We start from the raw sequence: 26270 nt of genomic DNA, 5'->3' as shown, positions 1-26270 counted from the left end.
GGCTGTCGCTGACCGAAAACAAAAACCTTTTTCAATTTCCCAACCCTGTTTTCTAGCTGGGTCAAAATTCCATGTGGCATAATCTGCGAGACAATAGGCATCTTTGTCTGCGAATGGGACATATAACCTCGTGAGCGTTTGCAGATCTCCGAGACACTTCATTTCAGGCACAGCCAATCCACTCGATTACGTAGCGGTTCACGACGCCGTCGCCCAAACATTCCTCAGCTCCTTGGCTACGTCGCGGAACTTCCTCGGCTGCTTGCCGGTCAATGCTAGAACGACGCTGTTCGTCCGGTTCTCGCTCCCATTCTTGATGTTCGTGTCCATGGCACCCATCATCTCCGCATAGTCCTGCGGCAGGCCGTAGTTTACGTATCGATCCTCGAGCCCCTTTCGTGAGAGATTCTTGTGTATGATTCTGCGACCGAGCACTTCAGTTAGAATTTCGGCAATCTGAACCTCAAAGTTAGACATCAATGACCTCTGTTAACGAGCCTGTCGAAAACGTACGTCATCGTAGCTTAGTAGCTCTGACCCCAACAGCAGATACTCGTCGTTGGGTGCGTCATCTTGGAGAAGCAGCTGAAATGCGCACGCAGCAATGTCCTCGGTCGCGATCCATGGAATCTTTCCATCTGCCGTGGCGGAGTAAACAGTGCTTTCGTCCTTGATGGAATTGATGTGATTCAACTGTTCAGCAAAGTTCTCTGCCATTTCGTTAGCACCCATCTCATCTTTTCAGTTGACTTGCGCTTACGTTGGAACCATGTCGGTCGCAGCGCGGCCCATTCCACCTCACCCCTGTCACCAAGCTCCTTCAGGTACGCATGCGGCCGACTCATCGCGGGGCCATTGATATCCGCCTCCATCGGGCTTCCACTCAAGAGAATGAAGCGCTTTGCATTTCCCTTCAGCCGTGCCTGGTCAATGAAGGACTGCATCGGCGGCAACATGTCGAGCACGGGCGGCGCTACGAGGAAGACGCTTGTTGCGCCGGACTTCAAGGCCACGGCCCATGTCTTCTCATCGGCCCAGTCGAAGGCGATCGGCTTGACATTTTCGGCCCCCGGTTCCGTGGTGGATGCGCCGCTCCGGGAGGACTGGTAGGTGGGGGTATCGGTGTTGGCCAGGAGCTTGGTAATTTGCCGGCCAACTTTACCGGTGCCACCTATGATGAGAACCGTTTGTTGATTGCTGTTGGCAGACATGATAGGACTTTTCCCGGGTTGGTGTGAGAATGAATGATTGTGAAGGTACAGACGACGTGAAGGATGACTATTTAATATGACGCCAGAGGATGCTGTATGCGATCATACTACGACGGTAACTGGGGTTTTAGCGGAGCTAAGAAGATCGCCCGCGACGGACTTAAGCTCACTGTCATGCCTGTCGTACACAGTCATCAGAGGCGACCAGAATCCTTCAGACCCGCAATCTGTCCGACGGGTTAAGACTGACAAACTCGAGGCACAATCGGGCTTCGAATTGTCCCTTGGTGGCCTCGATTATAAATCGCGGCATGATCGCGCGGTAGGGAACGCACATCCGTTCTGTTTGACGTGTTGGCATCATCCAATTGTCACGGGATTGGCCATGTTGAGAGATGAACATGCAAGTCATCAATCATTCTCATTATTCCCACCTCTGCTTCAATGATGGCGATTAAGATGGAATTGTCAATTTGTTCATTCTTTAGACATTCGTAAGGTTGAAGATGCAACTTTTGGGGTATTCCTCAGTCCACTGTAATCCCTGCTTCCGCCTCTGCATTTGCTTCTGCTCAGCTTACCCATCCATTAATCAATCAGCAGAATGTCAGCGCTTCTCCGAGTGAGCAAGCCATCCCTCTGCTGACATTGTACTTGCACATAACGATCCCGCTCGCGTCCAAATGTCTGCTCTCCACCATCTCCAACTTAAATCCCCCGTGGGGCATCAGCGATGCCTCCTCGAGCATCCGTGTTCCCTTCCCCAACATGACCGGCATGATCGCGGCCTCCACCGCGTCTAGCATGCCGGCCTTCAGGCACAAGCCCGCTAGCTCGCCCCCGCCCATTAGCCAAATGTCCCGGCCCTCGCCGTTCTTCAACTCCGCCACGTGCCCGATGACATCCTTTGACACAATTGTCACCGCGGGGTGGTCTTCCGCTTTCAGCGTGCGACTGAAAACGATGAGGTTTTCTTTTGGTTGTTTTCGCAAGGGATTCTGCTCGCCCATGGCGAACATGCACTCGTACGTCTTGCGTCCCATCAGGAACGCGTCGAACTGCGCGTACAGCGCGTCGAAGTCGATGTTCGAGTCCATCACAATCCAGTCCGTAGACCCATCTGGGGGCGCAATAAAGCCATCCACCGAGGTGGCAACGTTGTATCTCAGCTTGCGCATAGGTTCTTTCATGGTGAATCGAGATGAGATTTAGGTTGATCGTGGGCCAACGGTTCCCCAGATTTGCGGATGCATGCACCTTTTAAGCCAGGCTCTCGGTCCGAGATCACCTGTCAGATCGAGCTTCGGAACCTCAGGGTCGCATACGTGACTCGATCGCTGCCCTGTCCCTTGGCACGAGAACGGACTTCCGACAATTCGGTTGCTTTCTGATGTCATTTCGTCTGTTCCTGTTGCGCGCGGGATCCGTCGCTTCGCGAGGCGAGCCGCTGAGGTGCGAGTGCGAAGACTGTGCAGGCACGCCTACGATCGGCATCCCTACATAGTACATACTCTCCTGCAGGGAGACGGAATTGAGCCGTCGGGTTTGGGGCAGGTTTCCACAAATGGACGCGGTGAGGGCTCGGTGAGGCCCAGCTAGGTGACTAAGTCTCAGGCAGAGGAATGATTGAGCGTTTCAAAAGCGGTAACCCTTGGGCGGCGTGTGAAACTGGGCCGATGCAGTGACGTTACAAAGCCGATGATCGGCTCAGACTCTTGTTCTTTTGGCAGCAGTCCATTAGTAAGTGTGATGTGAGCAGATTTATTTCCGAATTGCATCTCTCATGATGAGTCAAATGCGTACTTATCAAGATCTTCGCTCCACTTCCGTGCGTTCACTATCCAACGGCCTCGTACCTAGCAAGCGATGTCTATCTACCTGGCAGGGTGATTGAGGGATGATGTCCGCGCGCGGCATCAGGTCAATCGCATTTTCCAAATCCAGTGCTGTGCGGAATACATACTAGACAACGGGAAATCAGACAGTAGAAATCCCCAGACCTTCGGACTTTCCCGTACCTTACTAACGTTTCCGCCTTTTCGACTCCAGTAGAGATCGGGCTGATGAATTAGATCCATGCTGACGGTAACAAGGGACTATTGCCATCAGATGTGACGTTGATGCCGCCTGGCGTCATGTTTACAGTTTTTTTGGGAAGAGGTGATTAGTTGTGTAGTTTATCTAGTATTCATTCGTTTGGTACACGTGGGTGCATCATAGTGACAAATTAATTGAGCAAACAACAGGGCAGAGTAAAAGTAAGGAAACAAACGCAATCTCGAAACAACGGGAACCATCAAAAATATTTCTCTTTCCCGGTGACATCCAACCTTTCCATCCCTGGCTCATCGTTTAACACGAGCTGCACATTATGTTGGTCATCCGCTCGAGCCGTCACCGTCTTTTTCCACACACTAGAGGAGCTGACCCCCGCGCCAGCGTCCGCAAGGTCGGCATCTCTCGGAGGAGGCGTCTTGAGTGCAAGAACGATCAGGTCCTGTAGATCCGCCCACGGCACTACACTGAGGACTCGTAGCCTCCTTCCCCTACCGGTCAACTCGACAGCATGTGCAAAACCGACTGTGAGGGCGTAGAGCACAACCGTTGCTAGGTAGATGTACATCATGACCCGTGCGAAGGTAACGGTCTTCCGCTGATGACCCGTTCCGTAACCGTACCTTCTGACGTCGAAGTCGAAATTCAGAAAACCGGGGAGAATCGTGTCGTACAAGTCGGTTAGAGTGTAGTTCCTTACATCAACACCCCTGCCAAAATTCCATTGAGTTTGATTTGAATGGAGCAGCTCGACGTTGAACATTCCATCGGAGTTAGTGTACTGTGTATTCAAATCGATGCCTTGCATCTTTTCGTCGTCGCCCTCTTGTATCATCATCATGGACCTAGCCATTCCCGTGCGTGCTAAAGCCTCAGTAAGGTAGACACCGAATACCTTAGAGAGGAACAGCTCCGCGTCTTCCGTCTCTCTGTCATATATGGGCCACTTCCTGGAACTGCTGGCCCTGGAACCTAAGCCGCTGATGAGGTCGATAATTCTGAGCACAGCCGAGGTATTAAAGCTGATGCCGCCTTCCGTTGTCATCTCGTACGAAGGATTTAGGTACGGAAGCCAGGTGCGGTTGAACCTGATGACGCGGGCTCCTTCAACCAATGTCTGGTTATAAACTGACCGCAGTGTCTTTGCATTACTCAGGCTAGAGTACAGAACATCGCTGACTGCCGGATCCAAGGAAAATTTCGAGGGAATCCAAGTGGCTAGAAGGCTGCAGGTGTAGGCTATGTCCTTCGTGTGATCATCTGTGCTTGGAACTTGTCCGGCGATGAGAACCACGGAGCTTACTTTCCCGCCCTCTATAGTGTACTCAGTGGAGATCGTCTGATCCTCCTCAGTTTCGGCGAATAGAAACTTCTCATTGAAAGTCGGTGGAGTGTCCCGAACTTTCTCGCAGTCTCTGTCGCCAAAACAGTTCATGGCCTCCGTTGGATATGTCATGCTTTGACCCGGCTCGGTGAAGTATTGTTTTTCGTAAACCCTGCATTTAGACTGCACCATGGGCTGATATATTGAGCTGTCCAGTTCTCGGTCGTTGGGGTGCGTGTAGTTAACCAGCCGGGGCGTGAGTTCGTAACGGGAGCTACTGTGTATAAGTCCAACATTATTGCCGTCAATGTACTTCTGGATGAGACCGAGCCCCATCATAAAGAAGTTGGACGGGGTGGTTGAGAGGACAGTCTTGTATTTACCATCGGCTTCGACGTGTACCAAATGTCGTCGCACATCTGTCGTGGGAAATTGGAACGTGAGGTTGTTCTTTAAATCGGTCGCGCCATAACTTTCGGCCCAATTCCATATTTCCGAATAGCCACCAGCCGGACACCATGCTTCGTACATTCCATCTATAGTCTTGCATTCTGATATGTCCGGTGTTGCATTGAATGTGTGCGGCCAAACTCTTTCCGGGATCGAATCGTAAAATACCGGCAGCGAACGGTCGGAAAGGTTGCTGAACGCTAGGGAATGATCCAATGGAAACCATCCGGGGGTCGGAACAAGAAGGACGGCCGATGCAGGTCCAACGACTGTGGACATGAGAGTGGCAAAGATAAGAAAAAGGGCGATAATAAACTCCCAAGATATTGGGTTCTTGAGGTCTTGAGAGTGGCGGAACGGCTTTGAAGCGAGGTAGAGAATGTCGCCAACTCGATAACCGCCGGTAAGGAACCCTAAACTCACGCCGCCACCAACCAGTCGGCGACGGAGCATTGCTATGGCGATGGAAGAGAACGAAGCAACGATGAGAAGTTCGTGAATCTTAGCGGGCAGCTGGAGTATGTTGTTCATGACATCGGCAGTGAATCCTAGGTTAGGCCAGGGCCCTTCCATGGGGAACCAGTACCAGTCTTCCCAGCTGATCCATATGATGACTGCAGTGGAGGCTAGCGCTGGGATATGGACAAGCCATCCGTTGAGATAGCGCGATAGGTTTGTGCGGGTGATTGGTTTTGGCTTGAGGTTGGGATCGTACGTGATTTGCTTCCCGACACTGTCTAAGCCGGGGCTGTGGTACGGATGAACCGATGTTATGTAGTCATCTTTTAGTGTTGAGTCTGAGAATCGATGTTGAGGACTTTCAAAATTGACGTCGATGCTGTTGCGAGGATCTGGGGACTGCTCGAGCAGCAGCGGCTCTTCAAGCGTGGTTCTGGCACCTGCTGGAAGCGGCCTTCGACGTACCGGGGCAGGCTCTATCGGGTCATAAGAGATGATACTTGGACTGAATTCTCCATCAGACGGCGTGGCATTCCCCAGACGGGTGTACCGCTGATTGAGTTCCACGGCATCAGAATGCGAGGCCATCTTGGCAACCATGCATTGAGTAGAAGTCTGCTGGTTTCTTCGGCATAAGAACAAGGCTCTTTCGAATGGGGGTTTCGTATGTTAAATTCTGCTCCCATGATGGAAAATCAGGCTGGCTACGGCGGCATGCGGCAATGCGAGTCCGGGTTGGCTACCACATGTAGGCTAGTGTGCTCTCAGCCTTCGGCCTTTAGAGGGCCGGGGAGTGGGTGGTGATGCATCCTACCGGTTCACTGTTTCCTGCATCTCTGCGGTGCAGTTGCAGGACCAGGACTCTTCGAATATTCATCCATGTGCGACTTCACCGGCAGTCGATAAGCTATAATTCAGGACGTTACGGACCATGGCAATAAAAGGCGAAGAACGATCACTCTCCACATTCTTAACTGCCTTGTCTCAATTAATTAAAATTTTCCGTGAGTAATTTAGGCAGTCGAACTGTGAACGTGTTTTGTACAAGACCCTTGCCGCTGACATTCTAGGCGCGGCTCCTGTACCCGGCACTCCTCCTACGTGGTGCAAGACAGGGAGTTACCAACAGACTTTGCTAGACCGTGCTGTTCAAACTGGTAGGTTCGATCAAGCTAAGGTCGTTAAGACACATGGCGTCGAGACCAGGGCTGGGCTCCTCTGGGACCTAACCCCCGCCCTCGCCAAACTTTGTTGGGGGCCGAAGGATCATTAGCAGTCCATGTGATGCGATAAACAAGCCCCGAAAAATTGCATCTCTTGCCTTTCTGTGTCCTTGTGAAGATTCTTGATCTCGAAACAATGCCCGCGTGCCTGCTTCTCCCAAATTCCGGGTGAGAGGGTAAGGACCGGTGGCGCCTGTTCATAAGGCTGTGGCCCATTCGTCTGAGACGATTAGAATGAGACCTCTACCCCTGCCTAAGCCAGGCAGCTGCTTTCTTCACACGCGACACAGCGGCTGGCGTCCGTTATCTTCAGCCGTAAAATGCCAAGGATTTATCGCCCGATTTCGGATCGGATGGCATCGTGTTAGAAGACCGTGGTAGCCCAGAACAAGTTCTGGTGAGTTGTTTTTGGCCCCGGAGTACGAATGCAGCAGTGGGTTAGAGCGAGGAGATTGCAGTGCGGCGCAGGCTGACATGAGCCGTTGATCAGCGTGATGGCATGTAACACTGACTGCGCAGCCTGATTGATAGTGGATTTCGAGTAGACGCATTTAAAACCGGCCTTTGCAGTACCTGAAATTCTTCGTGGGGGGGTGGGGCATATGAGCGATAAAGTCGAGCTTGCCATTGCCAGCCTTGTAAATACGAGGTTGGTGATTCCTACCCATTGAGATAAGCCACTACGTGGTTGTGGTGCTGGAATCGTCATGAGCATCGCTTACTTCGAACCCGGGGTGTAGCTTGAAGTTAGACAGCAACTTCTGAAGCAGTGTTTTCGAGGAACAAAAAGTGAACCATGTAGTAGTGACAAGCCAAACGATGAGGCCTAACCATTACTTCCTATGACATGTATCTCAAGTATCGGGTGAACTCACTTACTTCGTCTGCGCCTCAGAGCCCTCGGCCTCAACGTTCCGCGGCCCAATTTTCTAGTTCGACCAGTCGCAAGAATTAGGTCTAATATTTCATGCGACCCGGAGAACTATAAGCGCCGGGGCCGAAACTTGTGTCCGGGTATTGAACGAGATGTGGGGCCGTTTACCGGCGAGGAGCCGGGCTTCGGTGCTTGGTCAAGTTTACGGCGCAGTGAACAAATCTTGCGAATCATCACTGCGGACTGACGCGGTTGCATGGTATGAGAACAGGCTTAGGACTCCAACAGGCACTGTGCCCTCAATTCATTTCCAGATGGACTGGCTCGTTACGCCCTAAGGCGCTCTTCCGGCGCCACTCCACGAGCACCCGGCTTCCGAAGCATTGTGTGGGTATTATTTCGGAAGCAAAACATTGCCGCAATCAGTGGTCGTTCAACATCGATTTATCATCGAGGCTAGAATTCAACCCACAAACTGCTCACCAGGACCAAATCTCCACCACGGTCGCACATCAAGATCAGTTACTACCCCAAATGATGCGATCCGCAAGCCACTTAACGTTGGCATTTGGCTTTGGATGTGGGGCGGTGAGCGACTACCCGAGAACGAGAACGAAAAGTGGCTAGTGACCCAATTGATGATTACATGTTAATATTGTGAGTCCAACGAATTTTTCCGTAAGCCATGTAATTTTCTTGTTCCCGGACATCCGATGCAAAGTGAGAGGAGACTGCATGCATGTCTTACTTACAGTTTCAGCCACGGACTACATAAGTCGAAGAATCCGTCCCCCTCATTTCAAGTTTCAAAACCCGTCAACATTGCAATCAAAGCCACATCTCAGCAGTATCTTTTCCTCAATACCACGTACGCCAGTCGCAGTTCGCCATGGCATCTTTTAACCGAATCGCTGTCTATGGCCATCGTGGCTGGGGAAGTTCTCGAATCGTGGAGGCCTTGATCGCCTCTGGCGCGCCAGTCAGGGTGTTGATTCGTCCGGGGTCCGACGTATCCAACCTTCCGGAACATGTTGAGAAGGTTGAGGTAGATGTGAACGATGAGGAACGTCTAGTCAGCGCCTTGAAAGACATAGACATCGTGATGTAAGACTCACAACGCCGTCAGCGTACCTGAGCACACTGACAAACGTTCTCGCTAGCTCACTTGTTGGCCATGAAGGGGTTCAGAGACAGCATGGTTTTGTGAAGGCTATTCCCAAGACAAATGTCAAGCTGTTCTCGCCTTCTGACCTCGCCGCTCGGTATGATGAGCAAGGCATGCGGATTGCCGTGAACAAGAACAAGGAAGAGGTAGAAAAGGCAGCAAAAGTCGCGGGCATCCCGACGACCGTGGTCCTAGTGGGCAACTTTGCAGAGTTTGCTCTGAACACGCTGTTAGTATTGTAATTCAGTCAGCGGATGTGCCTGACTGATTTGCTTTTCATCCAGCGGGATGGGAGTCGATATTCTAGGCAATCGACTCATCAACTCCGCCAACAGCGCTAAGGCTAAAGTCAACTTGTGGTAAGTCTGGAACTGGACCCTGCGGTCGCTGAATGACTTGAGACTGACGAGTTCTTCATGTGCAGCACAAGAGACTATGTGGCGGCAGCCTATGTCTCCATCTTCACCAGGACACCTGTGGCTCAAATTCAAAACCGAGCCATAGCTCTGACAGAACTCTCTCCGACAGGAGAAGATGTTGCAAATGCTCTGAGGGAGAGGAACGGAAAACCGCCTCAAGTATCGAATCACAGCCTGGAGAAGATCGACGGAGAGATTGAGGATGGGCTTGCTTCGGGGAGTCTGTTCACCCTGTCGTGGTACTGTCGCAAGATATGGGGCACAGGCCAGCAGGCGCAGATGGTTGGAACAGATCTCTGGGAGGCCGAGGGCTACAAAAAGGCGAGTTTGAAGGACTTGATTGTGGATGGAAACCTTGAGCACTACCGCGAGATGCCACCTCAAGTCAGAGAGTACTTCAACAGCTGTTTTTGAGCCACCATATAAGACAAGACCGAAAGTACGATGCAACAAAGAAAGATGATTGCTACAAATAATGTTCGGTACGGGCCTAATCTGCCAAAGCCGCCATCGCCCGTATTTGCCCAAGCAGTTGATTAGTCTCGTGACTGGAAGGCACCCCATTTCGGCCCATCACCTTCTTTCTTTCTCCCATCCGCTACACTTCGGGAGTCGAAAGATACCGTAACATCGTCCGTCCTCATAATGCCGCGTGGTCTATGAGCCGACCCAGCGGTCCCAACGAGAATACTTTCCTGGCTACTAGCGTCATCTTGGTCATGCCGTGACTGAATGACAGTTGAGTTCTTGCCGACAACATTTCCATTCCGGTTCATGGGTCTAGAGCCATGCATCTCAATTCCACCCGATCGAAGGCCACCTGTGTCGCTCTGTTTCTGATATTTCCGGTCGGTCGAGCTTAGGACGCGACGGCCCAAGGCCAGCTCGACAAGAGGCCCGAGGACGGGAATGCACGAAGCGATAATGAGAGTGTTACCCTCGACTCTGCCGCGAGATTAGCCTCTCAATCACCATGTTTCAAAGTATCATATGACATACACTGTCCAAACTACAAGGTCCGCACTATCGTCTAGTTAAGACAAGTGAGTATGGTGTCATCTGCGATTCGAGATTGACTTACAGGTGAAGTCTTTACTGGCAAGAGATGGCAGCCGTGTGCTCTTGTAGATCGAGATGAAGCAGGAACTGTGGAGTACGAATTAGTGTCTAGAAGCAATGGACAGTCTGGATTATCAATACTCACATTGATCCAATACCAAGTGCAATGCTAAGAATAAACTTCTTTTTGATATTCATCTGAAGCCTCATCAGAACAGTCGCGGGGTACACTGCCAAGTACAAGTCGAGTGCGGCCGAATATGCTGCAGGAGTGTTAGGTTTCGATCCTATCCAGTATCTGCGAGATGGACCAGAAATGGCTTACCACCAGTCAAAATCGCAACATTAATCAGGACCCAGGGGCTCCAGCAGCTCTTGTCTGTTATAGTAAACTCCCATTGCGCTCGTGATGGTGTGCATTGGGCGAATAATATGATGATACACAACAGGACAAGGACCAGACAGATTGTTGCCAGCGACCACAGGACAATACGATGGATCCTTCCCGGATTAAGTATCCTGACCAACAGCGCTACCACCGCAAACTTGGGCACTGTATATGCGAGAACATTGGGCGGGAAGCCGGAAATCGTCGACAAGACAGCGGCGGACTGTTGTTCTATGGAAAGCGTACTGACGTGGCGACCATCACCACTTTGAACGGCCCATATCTCGAGTCCGACTGTGAGATAGCTGAGAAGCTGGAAGACGGATATCATTAGTCTGAGATTTCCATGTTACTGGGTGTCTGAGCCCTCTTACCAGTGATACGACTGTCAAGTGGTCATCCAGGTGAGTTTTTCCAAGAATCTTGATTCTCATAAACAATCGACCAAGGACGAAAACAGTGCTGATGCCGACGATGATGCAGATGGTCACAATTATGCTTGTGCCTTTAGATTCGGCGGTTGACTGACTTCTTAGTGACATGTCAGCCATGTTCACAACCGCGATCGCGGAAGAAAACGAGACACATGATGAGGGAGGGAAAACTTTCGCAAGTTTCATTCGCGATTGCTGCGAAGCACAAACCCTTCTACACGAATTCCGATAATGTTACCGCAAAAGAACTTGGACCATCACGCGAGGACTGAAGAGACCCAGTTTTCCGCCGCTGTTGGTGCGATGCCGACATACCTACGAGCAAGGTGCACGTTCCGACGCAAGCCTGCCATCAGCCAACTCCCCTGGCCACGAGCGAGATACCTGCAATAGTCTGGCAGAGAATATGGCCAAACATTCATAAGTCTCTATCGGGGAGGAGTGGCAGAGCAAGCAGGCGCCGGTAACCCATCCTTCGACCTGAAGCGTACATTAGCCCCGAGGCACTGCTGAGTGTGTATTTCTGTGAGCAGATTTAATGTCCTGGATGTGGAACGACTTGAACCAACAGACAAATACCCATGCACGATCGTGAAGATTTCTCCATCGAGAACGCGCAATGCTCGGACAGGTCGGGCCCGCGGCCGCAACCGCGGGGATCACGATCCGCAAGCTCCACCGGAAGTCGTTCCGGGATCCTGGACAGTTTCCACTTTGAAAGCGTCTTCGTCCAATGGCCGGACTTCTTGTAATTTCTCATGAACCAACAACAACAACATCAGCCCATCCTCTGCAGGAACGTTGGAATCCCCTTGTCAAGTTTTGTCTAGCCCCTGGAGATATGAAGGTACCCCTCAAGCCTTCAATCACAATCAGAGTGAAACGGGTCAGAACACAAGTATTGGCGCATGGAAACGCGTTGGAGGAAGACCCAGCAAGAGCGCCGAATCAGAAAAGTCATGGAACTTGAGCATCGCGCAAGCTGCCTGCGATTGCGACAAGGTCCATCACCTTCTTCCGCCACCTCCCGATGGAAACCAATATTCGACAACCTTCCCTTTTGAGACAAGCACCTTAAGTATCTGGCCAACAGCAGGGACTAAACATCATGAGATGTGACCTAGGAAGGAAAAAGGGGGAGTCTTCTTCTGGCCCACCTAGGGATTGGATCGGTTTAAAGTATCATGGGCGGGGTTAGGAGTTGGCCCGGGAAGCCGCTAGTTGCGCCGGAGGAAAAGACAGTTGGGAGTAAGGTTACCCATTCTGTCAATGTGGCTCTGCTTCAATAAAGGCAGGTCTATGGCCAGTGTCCTGACACCCGCAGCTCATCTTTATGTTGCATATTCTCATTCAGTAGTCGGCATTGCTTCCTTACTCCCCCTTTCTCGCCTTCTCTGTACCTTCATCTCCAAGTCGTGTTTGGAATCTTCCACACCCGCAAAATGGGCTCCATACCAGAACCACCCAAGGAGGTTGACATCTCTGTTGCTTTGAGCGCGTGTGACCTACCCAGCGTCAATCAACATGTGAAGAATATTGCTGGTCTGACCGAAGTTGTGGCTTCTGGAAATGACACTGCTCGTCTCAAGATGTTGGCAAACGCACGGTCACTCGTCCATGCCCTGGAAACTCCGCGAGAGACTATGATCAAGCATTGTTGGGCGCAGGTGCGATAAACCTTGACCTGGTTATTTCTTTAAGACATGCCTAAAGTGTGATTTTTGAATAGCCCGCTGCGTTCACTGCACTCACATACGCCGTGGACTCGGGACTCTTCACCTTGATGGCTCAGACTCAAGCACCTCAACGAATATCCGACCTCGCTTGCAGACTCGGACATGATCCAGCTCTACTTGGTGTGTTGTCTCTTCACGCGCACACTTCACCCGAGACGTTGCGCTAATGCGGAATAGGTAGGATCATGCGACATTTAGGAGCGATGCAGTACATCACCGAAACTGGGCCGGATGAGTACAAACCAACGAACTTCTCCAATGCATTGACAATCAAAAGTATGGGGGCTGGTTATCCCTGCGTGTAAGTGCAGCCCAAAGGATTCATGGGATCCTCATTTTACTAATGATCCAACTTATGTCCAGTGCTGGTGCCTGTATGGAAGCTCTCGCAAAGTTTCACGAGTTCGCCAAGAAGACCAACTACCGCGAGCCCCACGATGTTTTCAACAGCCCTCTGCAATACGGATATAACACAAAACTTGACTGCTTCAGCCACTTTGCGGCCAATCCACCGTACGACATGCAATTTGCACAACATATGGGCGCATATAGACAAGGCAGACCAAGCTGGATGGACAAAGGATTCTACCCTGTCGAGGAGCACCTCCTTGATGGCTACGACCATGCTAGGGATGGAGTTCTTCTCGTCGATGTTGGGGGTAGCTTTGGTCACGACATTGACGAGTTCCGGAAGAAGTTTCCTAAGGCTCCCGGTAGGCTTGTTGTCCAGGATCTGCCAAGCGTCATCGACCAGATCGATAAGTTGGACCACAAGATCGAGAGAATGGGGCATGACTTTTTCGATGAGCAACCAATCAAGGGTAAGTCGTTAGCCTGGCCTTGACACAAACACCTACGAGTTTGACTTAATGAATATCCCAGGCGCACGGGCTTATTATATGCATTCCGTGCTTCACGACTGGCCAGACGTCAAGTGCGAAGAAATCTTGGCAAGGACGACGGCTGCTATGAAACCTGGTTACAGCAGATTGCTAGTTAACGAAAATTGCATTCCGGATACTGGCGCCGATTGGCAAAACACCGGGCAAGACATTATGATGCTGACCCTTGTTAGTAGTAAAAAGAGAACTCGTCTTGAGTGGAAAACGTTGTTGGACAAGGCTGGGTTGACTGTGTTGAAGATCCACGATGTTGGCAATGGCGTTGAGAGTCTGATTGAGTGTGAATTGGCATGAAATCAAGGAATTGACGCTACCGCACAATAGCAGAAAACTTTGCCTTGGGCGCCTCAGTTTCCACTACAATTGACTTCGTCAGAATTTCTCGTTGCGATATGACTGTTGAACTTCAGCTGTCCACCACTTATGCAAACACAATTGATGTGTCGCGCAATTATGCATTCTATCGATGCAGCGGTTATGCAAGGCGTTCTATTTCTATTGGTGACTAAAACTGTGCTATGTATCATCCAGTACCCGTGACCCGAGTGGGCACGCCCTTGTGGCGATTCGGGCATCCTGTTCGAACCACGGCCCAGAGCAAGACAGCTGAGTTGAGTAAGACAACCTGACCTGCAGTGGTTTTGTATCTATTTGCAGCCAATTAGATATCATCTGTAAGGTGAACTAGCAATTTAGTTGGTTCAAAGATGTAGTGAAATTATGCAGGCAATGTGATGGCTTGTGATGCATTTGAAAGCCAATGGGCTTCGTAAAAGTGAAGCCAAGGAAAGAGTACCAATACCCTTCAGCAAGGCGTCCCACCACGCCCACTAGGCAGAAAGAGCTCCTTGATGTTCCCTCTGGAATGGCTTGAATATCTTTGAAATGGATGCACAGCCACTACATTTAAACATCTAAGAACCCGTCATTATTACAAACGTCCATCCATCAAAAGGGGACATCGAAGTGACATTAGTAAAAGGGCAGAAATGGAAAAAATGAGAAAACCCCGTTTAAAATAGCATACATTGTTGAGAATGGTATGCCTTTCAACTTTGGCTAATGGAGAACTGCGAACAGTATAACGTTGCGGACTCGTGATTCTCTGACGCTGGCGATGTCTGGAACTTATCTTGGGTGACTTTTCGACCATACTTGGACATCTTTCATCTCCTTGTTCATTGTGCCCCAAAGAGTAGTTATTGAATCTGCAAACAGGCCTCGATCTTACGAAGAAGACTATTTATGCTAACATTCAATAGTGGGCACCCCTAGCTGGACACTCAGTGAATTCCGCTGGTACACTTCCTCATGTTTAGTAATGGCAAGCTTATTTACGCAGATGCGACCTTCTGCCTTGAACCCGCCAATGCTCCTTTTCGGCGTCCTCGGTAACCTAGGATCTGGTGTCTAGCACGAGGAACGATCACTCATCGTCCATCGAGATGCCATGTAAACGACCAGCGTATTTGATTTAAAGACTTGAGCATCGCCTTTCAAAATGATATTTTTAACACGAAGCATACGAGCTGAGATTCCAACACCCGGTCAGGTGTACTGTCATATCACAATGCAGCAGCTAATAACATGGTTGACGAGCTTTCACTCTGGATGGGCAGGTCTTTATATCCCACGTCATACATTGACTGCTTTTGTGGGCTGTATACCATCTATACCTCACTTGCTCATCACCATCGATGCGTAAGGCGTCACCGTTTCTAGGCACGTCCAACGCGTTCGTCGATCAATATGACACTCAGCAGACCCCAACATAGCCTCGCTTATTTCCTCTACTCGTCCGCCCACGCCACCACCCTTTTCAAGATCGCCTCCCCATCATGTACGTCGTCGATACCCTTCAACCCTTCCGACGCAATCCAGTCTGCACGGTCCGACGCGCCTCCCGTCGCCAATCCGGCAAATAGTCTTGCGAGAGCGGCGTCCATCTCTGGGTGGCCTTGGAAGGTGAGAATAGGAAGGCTCTGGGAGAGGAGGACTTCGTTTTGAGAAGAAGATGAGCCAGAAGCGACAGGTGTAAGATATGGCCCGGGGTGGGTTACAACCAGGGCGTGATTCTTTTGAATGTCCTATGGTGAAGATAGAGGCACATTTTAGTTTTTCTGTTGGTTTGTAGGAAGATTGGGGGTATTGTGTGGGTAGTTCCATACAAGCGATTCAGTTTTGAAGAATGCAGCGCCTTGAGAAGTGAGAGGGACGGTCTCAATACCGATTAATTGCCCGCCTCTCTCCTGCGGCACCTGCCCCAACCGCCCTCCAAGAGCCAAGGCAATGGCTTGATGACCCCAGCAGATACCCAGTAACTTGGCCTTCTTCTTACTACCTGACTCACTGAGCCCACCTGCTTCGTGAATTTTCGCAGTCTCCTGGATCCAGCCAAGTGTTCGCCGCACCCACTCCGGTCTCTCATTCTCCTCGGTGTGTTTCAACAGGTTGAATGGTCCTCCTGTCAGAATCACTAGATCGTACTCGGACGGGTCCGGGAAGGCATCGCCGCGGATGGCGGAGTGGATAGTGATCTCAGTAGCACCTGTTCGGGAGCATCGGAGGAGGGTGGTAATTCTGGATAACATTTCGCTTCCACCTTGTTCGTCCAGGTCAAAATTTGCGAGGATGGCGACGCGGAACGCCATGTTGGCTGGTCTGTTGGGAAACCGTTGAGATTGTTCCTGGAGAGTTGTGTGTTTGGATGATGCAGTTCCGAAGTTAGGGTTTCAGTGTTGAAATAGTAGCTGATTCATTTGTCAGATTTAGGGGTCCACCCACCTTTCTGCCGAAAAGCGGAGAGGGATCCGGCTATTACGACGGCATTACTGAACTTCAGAGGTAAAGATAGGGGTTATAGGCAGATTTAGGCACAGATTGAAGTAGAAGATATTTCGCTAGATACACACAAGTGAACACGCTGAAAAAGAGACTTCTAAGGTGCCTTCCATTAGGAAAGGTTGTATTGGTGATAATGTAGCCTGTGGAATAGGCGCCATGATGAAGCCCTTCTAAAGTCACGAGTAAAGTCTGACAGGGAAACCTTTCTTAATAGAAGGCATAACGAAAACAACAAGACAAACAACCCAACCCCCTGTCTAACGTGAGCCTAGCCGAAACAATGTGACTCTATCAAACGACCTTTTCGCCTCCTGCCAGACTCTCTAGAACCTCTCTGAAGCATCCCACAACATGATCCGCATCCCGCTGGCCCAACACCATGTTCCCTACCGTCAGCGTAATCTGCAAATTACCCTCTTTCTTCGGCATAATCAATACATTCGCCGTCTTGGAGGGCTTATTGGGGAGACTCCACAGTCCGGTCTCACAGCTCTCTCCGTTCAGAGAACATCGCATGCCGTTATCATCCTCAAAATTCTGAAACCTCACAAAACTCCCAAACTGTGTTCCCGGCGCCCAGTGGGTACAGTGTTTCGTAATGGTCGAGAGGGACAGGTTCTCTACCGGGAGCGTGGCCATGTGCTGCGATTGGATCTGCTCCAAAAGCACCCGCGTACTGACTGGGTCGTCCAGATTGGGTGTGGTGGGTGGTAGACGAACCCGGACGGGAATGATATTCAGACACGGCCCCACGATCCTATCTTCGTAGGGCAGCGAGAGTGAGCGGCCGTGGATGACTTGACCGAAGACCACATTCCTTCCGCTTTCCGGCCCCTTTTCTTTGGGTTGCTTTGGCAAGAAGAGACTCGAGAGCGTAAGAGCCCAGGCCAGCTTCACCAACGTAGCCATCGTGATACCCGCTGGCGCCACCAACGGCGCTGTCTCGGTCATTGCTGTCACGACGCTCAACTCCTCCTTAACACTCTCCTCACCTTCCTCTGTTCTTGCCACGCCATCCCCGCGGCGCAAAATCTGGCCATCCAACTTCGTCATCTCCGCATCGTTAAGGACATCTTCCCAAACTTGGTACGCTTCATGTGTCGTCTTTGCTTCTGTCACGCACTTGACTTGGTCCGAGAACTGCGCACAGGGAGCTAGTGAATGGCCTGTATTATCATCATAGGCGGCCGACAGGTCGTCGATGAGGACGTTGAGGGACAAGCCGTCAAATTGGGCGTGCGGGAGTCTCAGTGCCAGGTATCTCTTCTGCTCGTCACGGAGTGAGAGAAGTTGCACCTGGAATCCTTCGGCTCCGTTGATCGGGGGCCCGTGAGACATCGAGTCGCTGGTGAAGTGCTGTTCCAATGACTCGATGTCTTCGTAATATTTCAGGTCCACTGAGAAGCTGCGGAGGACGAGCTGGACGACGGACGCAGTGTTGGTGGTGGTGTAAAACACGGTCCGCAGAATCGAATGCTTCTCCGTCAACATCTGGCATGCCTGCTGCAACCTTTTAGTGTCGATGGTGTCCGGAAGCGAAACCCACAGAAAGCGTGAGTAAAAGTTGTACAGCGTCATTGTCTGGAAATCTGTCGCGGGGAGAGCCAATTCCACTTGCTGCGCCACTTCCTGTGGCAGACCAGGCGGCAGTTCACATCCCAAGCCGTTTTCGCTGTTGCTGTCTGTGGTTAACGAGCTTTCAGACGAATCTTGAGACGTGCTGTCGGTGATCGACGAGCTTTCGGAAAAGTCTCGAGTGGTGCTGTCTGTTTCTGACTCTGGACAGCACGAAGCCGCGATCTGTGATAGGATCTGGTGCTTGAAGATCTCGACGACGCCCAGCTGAAGTCCCTTGCGTCGAGCGAGCGCAGCCACACGCATGGCCGAGATGGAATCACCGCCTATGCCAAAGAAGTTGCCGTTGATGGGCACTTGTTGCGCATCCAAATGCAACACCTGGGCGATTATTTGGAGGATTTGGGTCTCATGTTCTGTAAGAGGAACCTTCTCTCCGTCTGCTGCTTGCTCGCGTGCTGTGCGTGTGCGAAGTTGGTACTTCTCCCTGTGATCCTGGCTGACGAGGAGAGTTGTCGATTCTTCCCGTAAGAGTTTGCGGTTCACTTTCCCGGACAAGCTGAGGGGAATATTCAAGAAGGGAATGAAATATGAGGGGAGCATGTATGAGGGTAGGGTGTCCTGGAGAGAGGTGTAGAGGCTCTCGATGGTGTTGTAGAAGTTGTCGTTGGGGTCCTGGATCACTTCCAGTCCACCCTCCTTTCCGACTTCTCCCCAATCTTCAGACTCATGCGGCGCGACAAAAGCCACCAAAAACGCTCTCTTCCCTCCTCCTTTCTCCGCGATCTTGACACAATCAACCGCCGCCTTGCGGATACTCGAGCACAGCGAGGTGATGCTGAGCTCCACTTCCTCAACCTCTAGCCGCTGCCCGTGTAACTTGATTTGATCATCCTTGCGTCCGAGGAACAACAAAGTGCCATCTTCTCTTTGCCTCACCAGATCCCCCGTCTTGTACACCCTGCCAATCTTTCCGCCGTGAGTCTCGCCGCGGATCTGGGCCAGCCATGAGGGTGGATTTGAATGAGAAAGAAACACAGCATCTGTTTTCTCGGCGTCTCCAAGGTATCCTGACGACACGACGGGGCCTTCCACGAGCAGTTCGCCAATGGTCCCGATCGGCACAAGCTTTTGGTGATCGTTTTGGCTGGCCACCCACGATACGGCGCCGGGACTGCGACCGATACATGCCGGCGGTGTATCTGCACCTGGTAGAATGCGCGAAATGTGCGAGATGACGGTACACTCGGCCGGCGCATACATGTTGAACAACCTCACCTTCCCTGCCCATCTCTCCACAATCTGCGTCGTAAGTTGCTCCCCCGCCGACGCCAGAACTTGCAGCGTTGGCACCTCTTCGGGGTCAAGCAGGCCGATCACGGAGGGTGTCAGCAAAGCCCACGTCACGCCCAAATCTCCAGCGGCTTTGGACGGATTCGCCCGTCTCTCTTCCTCGGTCGGCACACAGACAGTCGCGCCCGCGCTGAGTGAGAACAGCAGTTCGCCGATGGAGAGGTCGAATGCAAACGAGGAAAAGTTGAAAACACGGGAACATTGAGAGAGATGGCCGGTGGTGGAGAGGTGATACGCCGAAGTGGACAGCGCGCGGTGCGGGAGCTGGATGGCCTTTGGGAGACCAGTCGAGCCAGACGAGAAGACGACGCAGGCCGCGGCATCCAAGTTAATCTCTGCCAGTACAGCGGGAGCATCTTGAGTGCTTTTGGAGACATCTGTGATGACATCCGGATCGAAGATAACCCCCGGCAGCAACAGATCGTTCTCCACCATCGTTCGATGATGAGGGAAACACACGACTCTTCTGGCCGATAGCACGGTGCACATCGTGCGGAGTCTCTGGATGGGGTGTGAGAGATCAAGCAGGGTGAAGGCTGCGCCGAGTTTGAGGACGGCAAGCATCAGCACTGGCGCCCATGGAGAGCGTTCCAGTAACAACGGCACAAAGTCCCCTTTGTTCACACCCGCGGCGCACAAATGCTGCGAGAACAAGTTCGAATAGCGTTCTACTTGTTCATAGCTCAGATTTAAACCATGAGAATGGACCGCCACCTTCTCTGGCTGCAAACCGGCTTTCTTGCGGATGGTGTGGTGGATGGGCGTCTCGACCCCCGCTGGTAGCATGCCATTCCATTTGCGCAACCTTTCCACATCCTGCCGTGGCATGAGGTCGATGTCTTTGATCCGCAAATCATACGTCTCGGAGGAGGAACAGGAGGAAGTCCAGGACAGAATTTGTTGCACAACATGCGCCATCTGCCTCAGTATGCCGCGTGTGGTGTCCGTATCCAACAGAGTAGGATCCACGGCGGCGGTGAAGGTGATGGAGTGTTGGGAGGGGCGGCAAGTGAGGACAAGCGGATAACTTGCAAATGCCTTTGCGTTATCGGGCGACTTTGAGCCCCCTGTGCTTGCCGAAGTTTCGAAAATCCTGCTGGGTGAAGACTGTTGGTTGTCCATCTTTGCCGTCTGTTGCTGGACAACGAGGAGGTTTTGAAACCCACACGCGTTAGCCGCCTCGCTACTCACTGCTCGAATTCGCGGCAGGCCCGTTTGTTGATGTGCCATCATGTCCGCAAAGCCCTTTTGCGCTTCCTCTAGCGCCTTGTGGATGACTTGGTCTTCTGGAACTTTGATACGAACTGGCAACGTAGCAAGCGTGGGTCCTGTGAGTTCGAGATTGTCCGCGTTCCGACCCGTGACTGTTGCGCCGAAGACCACATCCGGAGAATTAGCCTGGTTTGAGAGTATGATACCCCACGCTAAACGGAGAGTCGTGGAGAGTGTGTATTTAGAGTGGGCACTCGTCATGGTTGGGTCGAGAGAAAGGGAGTGTTCGAGAATGTCTTTCTCGGCGGTGGAGGACGCAATGCTGCTGCCCGAAGGAAAGCTTTCAGTTCGTAGGCCGGCAAAACTTTCCTTCCAAAACTCCTCAGCGGCGACATTTTGTTCTTGAGCAAGGAGGGTTTGCACAAATGGTGAGAAGGGTCGGTAAGGCAGAGGTTGTCCAGCATACGCCTTTTCAACCTGCGCCAGAAGGAGATCCAAAGACCATTCGTCGAAGAGCGCGTGGTGAATGTCCAGCCGAAAGGCTTCTTTGCTCAGATACAAGCGTACTAGAGGGCTCTTCCCATCAACAGCAATTTCCACCGATAGGCTTGATTGGTCAACATCGTCGACCATGGTCCATGGTATATCGCAACCACTTTCAGTCACAACTTGAAACACCCCCTCTGGAACCTGCAAAACACGAGTCCGGAGAATAGGGTTCATCTGCCATACCTTCTCCCATGCCTGTTTGAATTTTGCAACAGATATTTCATGACGTACGGGCCAGGTGTAGCTGCCGATATACGCACTACTATGCTGTGCCGTAAGCGCGATGAGGCCCGCTTGGATGTGTGTTGCCGGATAGATGTCTTCAATCTTGTCTCTTGAGAGACCGACTTCCTCGAGAATGGTTGGGATGATTGATTGGGGAGCTTTCAGCAGCGAGAAAGGAGGCGGGACAGCTGGTGGCTGTGGTGATGCTTGGGAGAGGGCGGTACTAGCGTTGACGCCTTGGACGAGGACAGGAAGAGCGGCCATGTTGGCGAGGGTGGAGTGCTTGAATACATCCTCAACGTTAATCTGAATCCGTTTCTCGCGAAGATGTGCGGCGAGTTTGATGGCCGCGATCGAATCTCCACCCCGTCTGAAGAAACAATCTTCCCTCGAGATGCCCTCCTCGTCGATGTCAAGTACTTTGGACCAAGCTTGGACAAGAATCTTCTCCGCGGTCGTGGTGATCTCGCTCCCACCTTGTCCACCACCACCACCACCAGACACTCTGGTCTGACGGTCGGAAAGTTCACGAATCGCTGTCTCCTGAAGCAACACCCTGTCTATCTTCCCCGATGAAGTGAGCGGCATTTGCTGAAGGAATATGAATTCAGAAGGAACCATAAACGCGGGCATCCGTTGCGAAAGGTGATGCTGCATCACCTCTTGTAAGTCCCAGCTGCCTTCAAGTTTCGTTTCGAGGCTTGCTGCAGACGACTTGCGGGAGGTTTCGACGCTGAGGAATGCAACAAGCTTCGTGCCACCCCCTCCTCCTTTCGTCTTCACGGCCACCACGGCAGCATGCTGAAATTGTACTGTAGACGGGTCAAGTTGCGTACAAGCCACAACTTGGCTCTCCACCGCCGCCAACTCTAGTCGCTGCCCATTGACCTTCACCTGATGATCTCTTCTCCCCACCAACTCCAGCGTTCCGTCCAAATGGGGACTGTACCGGACCAAATCACCCGTCCGAAACGCTCTTGTCCACGGGAACCTCTCATCACTCTTCTCGTCTCCATTCCTATTCTCAGCAAGCCGTTGCAGAAAAGCCCTCTTCCACTCTGGCACCGTATGGAAGGATCTTTCCGTGCGCTCCGGGTCGTTCAGGTAACCACGTGCAATAGATGGCCCTTCAATGACGAGCTCACCTATAGCGCCAACGGGCGCGAGGCGAGAAGGGTCGTTCATGGAGAGAACCCAAAGCGTGGAACCATTGCCGCGGCCAATATTGGAGGGCGAGGAATCACCACCGAGCCGGACATCCTGCGCAAGAGCTGCGATGCCGGTGGACTCGCTAACGCCGTAGGCGTTGAAGAGCATTACTTTGTTGTCCTCGTCGCTCGTCCAACTCTGAACGTGCGATTCCGTCATCTGTTCTCCGCCGAGCACAAGTCGCTCCAAGCTTGGAACAGAAGCGGGCCGCAGCGTTCCCGCCATGCTCGGCGTCAAACTCGCGAGCGTAACACCCGTTCTCTCGATGAACCCGCCGAGATCTTCGACACGCTCCCGCTCCGAGGGCACGCACACGCAGCCCCCGAACATGAGCGGGATGAGGATGTCTCGGTTTGCGACGTCGAACGTGTACGAGGCAAACTGTAGCATGCGGGTGGATGGCGAGATGTGCAAGGCACAAGGGGAGGCGGTGGCGATGGCCATGTGGTAAAAGGCGTCATGAGAGGTGGTGATGGTTTTCGGGGTGCCAGTCGTACCTGAGGTGAAGGTTGCGTACATTGCTTGGGAAGGGCTTGGGGTTTCTTGGCTCTCTTCTTTGTGGAGGCTTTCGTCCTCTGGTGATGAAATCTTGAGGTCCTTACCGGACTCCTTTCCCAGCTCCACGAGCCTGGGAGCAAAGCTCTGCGCCAGTGTGTGGTGTTTCGGCGAGCAGACGGCGAGCTTGATATCAAATGGCTTACACAGCGTCCTGTTATACTCTACTGGATGTGTAGGGTTCAAGAAGAAGTATGCACCGCCTGCTTTGAGCACCCCAAGCATCGCCACGATCGCCCACTTGGACTTGTCGAATATAAGCGGCACAAATACCTCTCTCCGAACGCCCAAGTGCCTTAAGGACACAGCCAGTGCAGAAGAGAGGCGTTCGAGTTCGCCGTAGGTGAGGTCGCCATCCCAGGAGGAAACGGCGGTGGTGGAGGGCTGGGAGCTGGCTGTGATCGAGATGACCTGGTGGATGCATTTCGCACGCCCAGTCTCCTTGTATGGAATGGAGTTCCATTGCAAGATACGAGCAATGTCGGTCTCACTGACGATGTCCAGGTCTGAGATAATAGAATTGGTGTGGCGCACAATCTGTGCAACTGCTCGAGCCGCTGTTGCCGCTATCATGCGGGTCTGCTCGGGTGTCATAACGGCAGGATTGTGCTGAAGACTGATGCTGATTGTGTCTTCGTGAAAAGACACGGCAAGATCGAATTGCTTTACAGTTGTCAGCCTTATTCTTGGCTTCCCATGATGCCGATTGACCTTGACGAAGCTGGGAGAGGGAGACGAAAATTTACCTTCACAATGTCCTGAACACCTTCTCCCTCACCCTCGAAAACAACCGTATTTTGCCCACAAAGTACAGTTTTCCTCTCCTCTGGGGCATTCTCGCACGGCTGGATTTCACAAAGCGAGCGCACGGGTTGCGCCGCCGAGACATGAGAGTGCCACCAACTTGATTCATTCTATCAGCCTCCTGAACTCACTCACGAAGCTGGAGAAGGGGGATCACATACCTAACCCCACCACTCTGACTGTATGAACGAAACCCCACATCTTCAGACCCTGTATAGCTTACCAGCGTGATCCCCCATGCCGCTCGCAAGAGGTCTAGCTGGGTTTTGTGCTCTGCTTGAAGCCAGGAGGTGAGGTCGTCGCCAGAGAGGTCTGGCACCGTAGCGGTGACGGTGGCCATTGGTTCTTTGCAAGGGCCCTCTTGACTCTGCGCAGGGGAAGAGTGCGTTGGTGTTGGTGGGATGGTCCTTGTGACGTTTCGTAAGGTTCGGATGGGAAAGTCGGTGGTAGTCAGGGATAGACGTGGTTGCCGATGAGTGCTAAGTGTCTAATAGTATCTCCAGAGTGAGCGGAGTGAAAGACTACTGACCAGACCGGCTCGGGCCCCGGGACAGCTGCCATCAAATCTTCGCCTTCCCTGATGAAAGCAGTTAGTCGGGATGAATCCCGCGAGCGTCTGAAGTCTGAATTAACCGCCGTGGTAGTAAATGTGACTCGGGTGGCTCGGCTCTTTTTTCCTTTCTTTGCGGCCTTGCTGGTGCATCTCAGCTGTTCCCCTGTCTTCAGGAGCTGCGAATCAGACTTTGTGGGTACATAATACATGGTATAAAATCCTGGCAAAGCTCGATTCGTAACGTATTATCCGAGGCATACAAATCACGCTTGGCGCTGGGTAAGAGCGCTTCTCCTCAGACCTGTCATGTTGCGTAGGTCCTGTAAACAGACTGGAAAAATCTTGGTATTGTCCCTTTGATCTGCCGATCAGTGCCCACAAGTCGTGCCGATGCGCGTTGAAGAATCCCAAATGCACGAACAAACCCAAAATCCAGACCGTCGGATTGTGCTTCCGGCCACCGTCCGAAGAGGTGTTGGACTACGGTGGTGTAACACGAACCAGCCATATCGTTGAATTACGCGCCGCTGAATACACGAATCATCTTCAACAGGGAGTTTGATTTCAGAAAATCTGTGTGATCGTGGCACTCTTCGTCCTTCGGAGGTGTACGCAATGATACAGAGCCCTGGTGGCCGGGCTAGAACCGAGGTATGCGTTGTAAGGTGAGGGATTTCGTACAGGCCAGTCTCAACAAACCCACATCTTCTTATTCCAAGTAAGCACTACAAAGTACGCCGCAGTTTGACCGGCATAGTGCGTCAAAATATTTATTCCACAACAGTATACGAGTCAGGTAATGTGACGATCCAGGCGTCCGGAAGTCCTGCTCGGGGCCCCGGGCTTTGCCCGGACCGGCTCGAAGGCGGATCGGGCTGTCAAGTCGCCTGGACCCATCCTCTGGACCGCAACGATCAGATGCATCACAAGTGGGGCCGACTTTTTGCGGAGCAGTCACACTTCGCCTTCGTATTACTAAAGGTCTGGCAACGCTTTGTACTATATGAAGCTTTAGCAGTGGGTTCAGGATGCAGTCAAACGTGACCCACTAGGCCCATAATGGGAGTTTGTGATGGATCAAGATGTGCAATATCCGATATCCGATATCCGATGGTCTTTCCGTAGGTCCAGGAGATGGCATAAGCTCCTGGACCCATAACACACGCTTCAGGGGCCCCCGCTGCCCCCCATGCCATCACGACTTGTCATACTTTGACAAGGTAGCGAAAAGTCCATAAATCTGTTGCAGATGAACCCTGCTTTGTACAGAGTACATTCTACTGGCGACCCTTGTAGCAATTGGGAGACGGGGGTTCGTCCGCAAAACACTCTCCTCCGAAGATGGAGGCTTCCGTGATCGCTCGGCCAGCTTGCTTCCAGTGCGCCACTGGTGGAAGAGCAAGGACCCTGACACCTTGCAGTGGGTGCAGGTGGAAATCTCATGCTGTGCTTACGGCCAAAGCAGCATTAGTGCCTCCATCTCCATGAAGACCTTGATTGTGAACTTGTGGACACTGCCAAAGTACTTTTAGAGAGCGAGCGAGAGTCTTACGGCATCTGCTGTCGACTCATGGTAGCTTGTCTGAATCTGGGTGCCCGTGTAATCGATAGATAGATGACTCGTGAGATTTATAATAATTTCCTCTAATAGATTCGATGTTGACTAGCTGCCAGAGGCGTGAATAGCGAGGC

At 51.9% G+C, this 26270-nt stretch overlaps 8 protein-coding genes across 8 annotated transcripts; 2 read left to right on the top strand and 6 right to left on the bottom strand.

Annotated features, from left to right (window-relative positions):
* Positions 1-198: 198 nt before the first annotated feature.
* On the bottom strand, positions 199-1211 carry GCG54_00007582 (Agroclavine dehydrogenase; the record flags this gene model as incomplete). Its single annotated transcript, XM_045407561.1, has 3 exons — positions 199-486; positions 514-710; positions 761-1211. The coding sequence occupies 3 exons, from the start codon at positions 1209-1211 to the stop codon at positions 199-201; spliced, it is 936 nt and encodes a 311-aa protein (XP_045267006.1).
* A 596-nt stretch (positions 1212-1807) lies between these two features.
* On the bottom strand, positions 1808-2401 carry GCG54_00007581 (uncharacterized protein; the record flags this gene model as incomplete). Its single annotated transcript, XM_045407560.1, has 1 exon — positions 1808-2401. The coding sequence occupies one exon, from the start codon at positions 2399-2401 to the stop codon at positions 1808-1810; it is 594 nt and encodes a 197-aa protein (XP_045267005.1).
* A 1106-nt stretch (positions 2402-3507) lies between these two features.
* On the bottom strand, positions 3508-6087 carry GCG54_00007580 (uncharacterized protein; the record flags this gene model as incomplete). The annotated part of the gene is made up of 1 exon (XM_045407559.1): positions 3508-6087. One exon carries the CDS (start codon positions 6085-6087, stop codon positions 3508-3510), a length of 2580 nt encoding a protein of 859 aa, XP_045267004.1.
* A 2398-nt stretch (positions 6088-8485) lies between these two features.
* On the top strand, positions 8486-9594 carry GCG54_00007579 (Isoflavone reductase-like; the record flags this gene model as incomplete). The annotated part of the gene is made up of 4 exons (XM_045407558.1): positions 8486-8700; positions 8757-8990; positions 9046-9120; positions 9186-9594. The coding sequence occupies 4 exons, from the start codon at positions 8486-8488 to the stop codon at positions 9592-9594; spliced, it is 933 nt and encodes a 310-aa protein (XP_045267003.1).
* Positions 9595-9716: 122 nt separating this feature from the next.
* GCG54_00007578 (uncharacterized protein) lies at positions 9717-11178 on the bottom strand (the record flags this gene model as incomplete). Its single annotated transcript, XM_045407557.1, has 6 exons — positions 9717-10125; positions 10180-10210; positions 10262-10326; positions 10385-10502; positions 10565-10940; positions 11002-11178. 6 exons carry the CDS (start codon positions 11176-11178, stop codon positions 9717-9719), a joined length of 1176 nt encoding a protein of 391 aa, XP_045267002.1.
* A 1325-nt stretch (positions 11179-12503) lies between these two features.
* On the top strand, positions 12504-13993 carry GCG54_00007577 (O-methyltransferase mpaG; the record flags this gene model as incomplete). The annotated part of the gene is made up of 5 exons (XM_045407556.1): positions 12504-12728; positions 12791-12917; positions 12975-13098; positions 13161-13618; positions 13680-13993. 5 exons carry the CDS (start codon positions 12504-12506, stop codon positions 13991-13993), a joined length of 1248 nt encoding a protein of 415 aa, XP_045267001.1.
* A 1496-nt stretch (positions 13994-15489) lies between these two features.
* Positions 15490-16359, bottom strand: GCG54_00007576 (Para-aminobenzoate synthase; the record flags this gene model as incomplete). Its single annotated transcript, XM_045407555.1, has 2 exons — positions 15490-15786; positions 15868-16359. Coding segments are annotated over 2 exons (789 nt in total), but the record flags the coding sequence as incomplete, so codon positions are not given.
* Positions 16360-16834: 475 nt separating this feature from the next.
* Positions 16835-24365, bottom strand: GCG54_00007575 (Nonribosomal peptide synthetase 1; the record flags this gene model as incomplete). Its single annotated transcript, XM_045407554.1, has 4 exons — positions 16835-21427; positions 21464-23884; positions 23968-24066; positions 24249-24365. The coding sequence occupies 4 exons, from the start codon at positions 24363-24365 to the stop codon at positions 16835-16837; spliced, it is 7230 nt and encodes a 2409-aa protein (XP_045266999.1).
* Positions 24366-26270: the final 1905 nt, after the last annotated feature.

This window comes from Colletotrichum gloeosporioides, assembly GCF_011800055.1.
Source record: "Colletotrichum gloeosporioides strain Lc1 chromosome Unknown consensus_27, whole genome shotgun sequence".
NCBI lineage: Eukaryota > Fungi > Ascomycota > Sordariomycetes > Glomerellales > Glomerellaceae > Colletotrichum > Colletotrichum gloeosporioides.
Note: the sequence above shows the minus strand (reverse complement) of the source record. Positions and strands in the feature narration are given on the sequence as shown.